Source organism: Entelurus aequoreus, linkage group LG03 (assembly GCF_033978785.1).
Source record: "Entelurus aequoreus isolate RoL-2023_Sb linkage group LG03, RoL_Eaeq_v1.1, whole genome shotgun sequence".
NCBI classification, from domain to species: Eukaryota; Metazoa; Chordata; class Actinopteri; order Syngnathiformes; family Syngnathidae; genus Entelurus; species Entelurus aequoreus.
In genome coordinates this window covers 84,820,619-84,827,511 of record NC_084733.1, presented here as the reverse complement: position 1 = coordinate 84,827,511, position 6,893 = coordinate 84,820,619, and the positions used below count along the sequence as shown (strand labels likewise).

General features: G+C 35.1%; 1 protein-coding gene across 7 annotated transcripts in view; it reads right to left on the bottom strand.

The window, feature by feature from the left end:
* Nucleotides 1-261: 261 nt before the first annotated feature.
* The window catches only part of taf3 (TAF3 RNA polymerase II, TATA box binding protein (TBP)-associated facto), a 27,649-nt gene continuing 21,017 nt past the window's right edge, over nucleotides 262-6,893 (bottom strand). The window contains exons 7-8 of one of the 7 annotated variants that reach the window (XM_062043033.1): nucleotides 1,646-1,792; nucleotides 262-1,582 (exon numbers count right to left, since the gene is read on the bottom strand). In XM_062043033.1, the coding sequence (XP_061899017.1) occupies nucleotides 1,678-1,792 (115 nt within the window). In that variant the 3' untranslated portion in view covers nucleotides 262-1,582; nucleotides 1,646-1,677. Of the gene's footprint in view, nucleotides 1,793-6,893 lie in introns of all 7 variants that reach the window. The other 6 variants (XR_009825408.1, XR_009825409.1, XR_009825410.1 and 3 more) reach the window with 6 other exon arrangements.

Here is a 6,893-nt window from a genome sequence, read left to right as displayed (position 1 = left end):
GTTTTTGCAATAGGTCCTAAAATAAGCAAAGTGCTTCTGTCATATAGAGGATCTTTGACTAATGTTTTTTTTTTTCATTGGCTCTTAAATAGGCAAAGTACTTGTGTCATATAAAGGATCTTTGACTAGAGTTTTTTTTTTCATTGGCTCTTAAATAGGCAAAGTGCTTCTGTCATATAGAGGATCTTTGACAAGCGTTTTTTTTTTCTCCTCTGGCTCTTAAATAGGCAAAATACTCCTGTCATGTATAGGATCTTTGACTAGTGTTTTTGCAATAGGTCCTAAAATAAGCAAAGTGCTTCTGTCATATAGAGGATCTTTGACTAATGTTTTTTTTTCCATTGGCTCTTAAAAAGGCAAAGTGCTTCTGTCATATAGAGGCTCTTTGACGGGCGTTTTTTGCAGCAGGTCCTTTAAAACAGGAGTGCACGCTTGTCATATACAGGATCTTCGACTGGTGATTTTTATTTTGTTTTTATGTGTCGCGGGAGAATAAAAATAATGAGTGTTCATTTGGGTGAATGAAAAAAAACAACCTTTAGCAGCGCTTAAAAGTTGGGGGACAAGTGCAAGGAGAAACCCCTACGCATGCACGGCGAGAACATGCAGAAATAAAGTCAGCTTCTGAAACCAGGTTTTGTCAAAATAATTTCTATTTTTGTGTTCAGCAAATGCAAAAAAAGGCTTTGAGGGTGAAGAAAAGGATGAGTACAATTGTGATGGTCGGGAGATTTCCGTCTTAAAGTCTGCGTGAGCGCACAGACTGTTTTCACCTTTAATGTAGAAACATGACTGAAATGATTCATATCACAAGCTGCAGTACGACTGCGGCACACACACAAAAAAAACACGAGGGGGGGAGAAATAAAATACAGACTTTCAATTTTAAAAAAATGTACAGAAATGACACGGGCTTCATTTTGGGTTAAAAAGCGATGCAAAGTTGGATTGATGGGAGTTATTTCCTCTGGGCGTGGTGGTATTTACACGTTTATACACCCTCGCAGTTATTATGTACATGACGGGGAGGAAGGCGGGAGAGCCGGGGAAGAAGACGATGGATGCTCGGTGTCGTCTTCGTGCACAGAAGCCAGCAGACTTTTTTGTTTTTTTGCTGCCTCATCAATAAAAATCACCCCCCAGTTTCTTCCTCTGAGTGGCAACACAAGTCCCGCCTTCACCTTAAATGTTGTTTGCATGACTTCAATGCAGCTTACACGAGTCCTGCCTTCACCTTAAATGTTGTTTGCATGACTTCAATGCAGCGTACACGAGTCCTGCCTTCACCTTAAATGTTGTTTGCATGACTTCAATGCAGCTTACACGAGTCCTGCCTTCACCTTCTATGTGCCTTCCTGTTGTTGGCATGACTTCAATGCAGCTTACACAAGTCCTGCCTCCACCTTCTATGTGCCTTCCTGTTGTTTGCATGACTTCAATGCAGCTTACACGAGTCCTGCCTCCACCTTCTATGTGCCTTCCTGTTGTTTGCATGACTTCAATGCAGCTTACACGAGTCCTGCCTTCACCTTAAATGTTGCTTGCATGACTTCAATGCAGCTTACACGAGTCCTGCCTTCACCTTCTTTGTGCCTTCCTGTTGTTTGCATGACTTCAATGCAGCGTACACGAGTCCTGCCTTCACCTTCTATGTGCCTTCCTGTTGTTTGCATGACTTCAATGCAGTTTGTGTTTCCTCTTCTTGTGTTTTTTGTCCTTCTTCTTGCTGGCACATTTGATACAAAACCACTGCTGGTCCGCAGGGGGCGCTGTGAGGATGCCCACGCACAGCCTGGGTTGGGGGGGGAGAACACAGCGTTGGCAAAAAGGCTTTTATTTTGGAGACACTTTTAAAGTGTGTGCTGGCATATAGAGGATCTTTGACGGGCGTATTTTTTTTTTTTTTTTTTTTTTTTTTTTTTCCAGCAGGTCCTTTAAAACAGGATCATGTACAGGATCTTGGACTGGTGACTTTGCACTAGGTCTTAAGCTAAACATATTACTCCTGTCTAATAGAGGATCTTTGATGTGCGGTGTTCGCAGTACGTTTTAAAATAAGCAAAGTGCCTCTGCAATTGCGAATAAAGGATCTTTGATTGTTTTTGCCCTGGGTTTTAAAGTAAGCAAAGCGCTCCTGTCACTTAGAGGATCTTTGACGTGCGATTTTTCACGAGATCTTAAGGTAAGTCAACTGCATTATATAGAGGATCTTTGACTAGCTATTTTGCACTAGGTCCTAAAATAAGCCAAGTGCTCCGGTCATATAGAGGCTCTTCTTTTTTTGTAATAGGCCTTAAAATAATATAAAATAAAGTGCTCCTATCATATAGTGGATCTTTGACTACTTTTTTTTGTAATATGCCTTAAAATAAAATAAAAAATTGCTTCTATCATATAGTGGATCTTTGACTATTTTTTTTGTAATAGGCCTTAAAATAAAATAAAAAAGTGCTCCTATCATATAGTGGATCTTTGACTATTTTTTTGTTTAAGGCCTTAAAATAAAATAAAAAAGTGCTCCTATCATATAATGGATCTTTGACTACTTTTTTTTGTAATAGGCCTTAAAATAAAATAAAAAAGTGCTTCTATCATATAGTGGATCTTTGACTACTTTTTTTGTAATAGGCCTTAAAATAAAATAAAAAAGTGCTCCTATCATATAGTGGATCTTTGACTATTTTTTTGTTTAAGGCCTTAAAATAAAATAAAAAAGTGCTCCTATCATATAATGGATCTTTGACTATTTTTTTGTTTAAGGCCTTAAAATAAAATAAAAAAGTGCTCCTATCATATAATGGATCTTTGACTACTTTTTTTTGTAATAGGCCTTAAAATAAAATAAAAAAGTGCTTCTATCATATAGTGGATCTTTGACTATTTTTTTTGTAATAGGCCTTAAAATAAAATAAAAAAGTGCTCCTATCATATAGTGGATCTTTGACTATTTTTTTTGTAATAGGCCTTAAAATAAAATAAAAAAGTGCTCCTATCATATATTTACGGAGCCCCTAAAGGGACATGGGAATTTTTTTTTTTTTAGACATGTATCTCGTGGCCACGAGAAACTTTCTCGTGGCCACGAGAAACTTTTTATAAAAAAAAAAAAAAAAAAAAAAAAAAATGTATTATTATTATTTTTTTTTTAATAAAAAGTTTCTAAACCATCAGCACGCATCCAATGCTTTCTCGTGGCCACGAGAAACTTTCTCGTGCGCACGAGAAACTTTCTCGTGGCCACGAGAAAGTTTCTCGTGGCCACGAGAAAGTTTCTCGTGCGCACGAGAAAGTTTCTCGTGGCCACGAGATACATGTCTAAAAAAAAAAAAATTCCCATGTCCCTTTAGGGGCTCCGTATATATTGGATCTTTGACTACATTTTTTTTTTAATAGGCCTTTAAAATAAAAAAGTGCTCCTATCATATAGTGCAGACCTGGGCATTGTGCGGCCCGCGGGCCGCATCCGGCCCTTTGTACGTCCCTGTCCGGCCCGCGTGAGGCCAATTATAAATTACAAAATAAATTTTAAAAAGCATCTATTTCGAGTGTGCAATACAACGGTGCTGCTTTTGTTTTGAAAAGCGTTATTTGTATTACTTCCGTGTGGACGTATGCTCGTGCGCGCAGCGGCAATCTCAAATTACAAAATAAATTTAAAAAAACATCTTTGTCGTGCGTGCAATACAACTGTGCTGCTTTTATTTTGAAAAGTGTTATATGCGCGTATGTCCTGTGAGGGAAGGCGCACAGCGACAAGTGATGCCCGCTAAAAAGAGAAAAGTTGATGACGAATGGCGTGTTTTCAACAAGACAAGTAAAGGTAAAGCTGTGTGCTTATTTGTGGTACACACGTTGCTGTGTTTAAAGAATATAGTGTAACGACCTGCTGAAGTAGATGTTGTCTTCTTGAGTTGCGTAAATGAGTGAGGAGACGTGCGTGTGGAAGGAACGAGATATGTTGAGCTGTGTTAGTATAGCTTGCTCAATAAAAGTTTAAAAAGAGCGTCAGACTTGATGTGCACTTCTTCTGGACACTACAATTGGTGGCAGAAGTAAAACTTTGCGCATACTGCACTGTTTGTGTGCTACGTCATCGGGAGGTACGTGCCACGTGAGGAGCTCGCCGCAAAGAGAGAGAGAGAGAGAGCGTTTACAGGTGCAGCCACGCTGCTTGCCACGGGGGGAATTCCGCCCTCAATGAAGACTCCCAGGTTTGATGGCAAGGCGAACTGGGAGGCATTTCATCCCACTTCTGACATCAATTGTAGCGTCCAGAAGAAGTGCACACCAAGTCTGATGCACTTTTTAAACTTTTATTGAGCAAGCTATACTAACACAGCTCAACTTATCTCGTTCTTTCCAAAAGGAAAACCAATCCTCACTCCTCATTTCCGCAACAGCAACGCTTCCTCCTTCTGCGCCAATCACCTTACAGGCGTGCTACGTTCACGTTTTCTTATCTGGTTAAATAAAGGTTTTACAACAAAGAGGATGCAGGATAAAGTGACAGAAATTGAAATTTTTGTATTGTAATATACATCAGGAAGTGTTGTGTAAGAAAGTGTTAAAAATAAAACCATCAAAAGCCATCTGCTTTTGTATAAAGATAAGTTAGGTTAAATGAAAATATTATTATTATCTATCTTACGGTATATCAAAAATAATTTGAGCAAAATTTAATTGAAATATTGTCAGTGTGGCCCTCCAGCAGTGCTCGGGTTGCTCATGCGGCCCCCGGTAAAAATTAATTGCCCACCCCTGATATAGTGGATCTTTAGCTAGTGTTTTTGCAGTAGGTGATAAAATAAGCAAAGTGCTCCCGTCACAGAGGATCTTTGAATAGCTTTTTTTCATTGGCTCTTAAATTGGCAAAGTGCTTCTGTCATATAGAGGATCTTTGACTATTTTTTTTGTAATTGGCCTTAAAAAAAAAAGAAAAAAAAAGTGCTCCTATCGTATAGTGGATCTTTGACTATTTTTTTTGTAATAGGCCTTAAAATAAAAATAAAAAAGTGCTCCTATCATATAGAGGATCTTTGACTTTTTTTTGTAATAGGCCTTAAAATTAAAATAAAAAGTGCTAATATCATATAGTAGATCCTTGACTATTTTTTTTTGTAATAGGCCTTAAAATAAAAAAGTGCTCTGATCATATAGAGGATCTTTGACCTTTTTTTTGTAATAGGCCTTAAAATAAAAATAAAAAAGTGCTCCTATCATATAGTGGATCTTTGACTATTTTTTTTGTAATAGGCCTTAAAATAAAATAAAAAAGTGCTCCTATCATATCGTGGATCTTTGACTATTTTTTTTGTAATAGGCCTTAAAATAAAATAAAAAAGTGCTCCTATCATATAGACGATCTTTGACTTTTTTTGTAATAGGCCTTAAAATAAAAATAAAAAGTGCTAATATCATATAGTGGATCTTTGACTATTTTTTTTGTAATAGGCCTTAAAATAAAAAATTAAAAAGTGCTCCTATCATATAGTGGATCTTTGACTATTTTTTTTGTAATAGGCCTTAAAATAAAATAAAAAAGTGCTCCTATCATATAGTGGATCTTTGACTATTTTTTTTGTAATAGGCCTTAAAATAAAATAAAAAAGTGCTCCTATCATATAGTGGATCTTTAGCTAGTGTTTTTGCAGTAGGTGTTAAAATAAGGAAAGTGTTCCTATCATATAGTGGATCTTTGACTATTTTTTTTGTAATAGGCCTTAAAAAAATAGAAAAAAAGTGCTCCTATCATATAGTGGATCTTTGACTATTTTTTTTGTAATAGGCCTTAAAATAAAATAAAAAAGTGCTCCTATCATATAGTGGATCTTTGACTATTTTTTTTGTAATAGGCCTTAAAAAAATAGAAAAAAAAGTGCTCCTATCATATAGTGGATCTTTGACTATTTTTTTTGTAATAGGCCTTAAAATAAAATAAAAAAGTGCCCCTATCATATAGATGATCTTTGACTTTTTTTGTAATAGGCCTTAAAATAAAAATAAAAAGTGCTAATATCATATAGTGGATCTTTGACTATTTTTTTTTGTAATAGGCCTTAAAATAAAAAATAAAAAAGTGCTCCTATCATATAGTGGATCTTTGACTATTTTTTTGTAATAGGCCTTAAAATAAAATAAAAAAGTGCTCCTCATATAGTGGATCTTTGACTATTTTTTTTGTAATAGGCCTTAAAATAAAATAAAAAAGTGCTCCTATCATATAGTGGATCTTTGACTATTTTTTTTGTAATAGGCCTTAAAATAAAATAAAAAAGTGCTCCTATCATATCGTGGATCTTTGACTATTTTTTTTGTAATAGGCCTTAAAATAAAATAAAAAAGTGCTCCTATCATATAGACGATCTTTGACTTTTTTTGTAATAGGCCTTAAAATAAAAATAAAAAGTGCTAATATCATATAGTGGATCTTTGACTATTTTTTTTGTAATAGGCCTTAAAATAAAAAATTAAAAAGTGCTCCTATCATATAGTGGATCTTTGACTATTTTTTTTGTAATAGGCCTTAAAATAAAATAAAAAAGTGCTCCTATCATATAGTGGATCTTTGACTATTTTTTTTGTAATAGGCCTTAAAATAAAATAAAAAAGTGCTCCTATCATATAGTGGATCTTTAGCTAGTGTTTTTGCAGTAGGTGTTAAAATAAGGAAAGTGTTCCTATCATATAGTGGATCTTTGACTATTTTTTTTGTAATAGGCCTTAAAAAAATAGAAAAAAAGTGCTCCTATCATATAGTGGATCTTTGACTATTTTTTTTGTAATAGGCCTTAAAATAAAATAAAAAAGTGCTCCTATCATATAGTGGATCTTTGACTATTTTTTTTGTAATAGGCCTTAAAAAAATAGAAAAAAAAGTGCTCCTATCATATAGT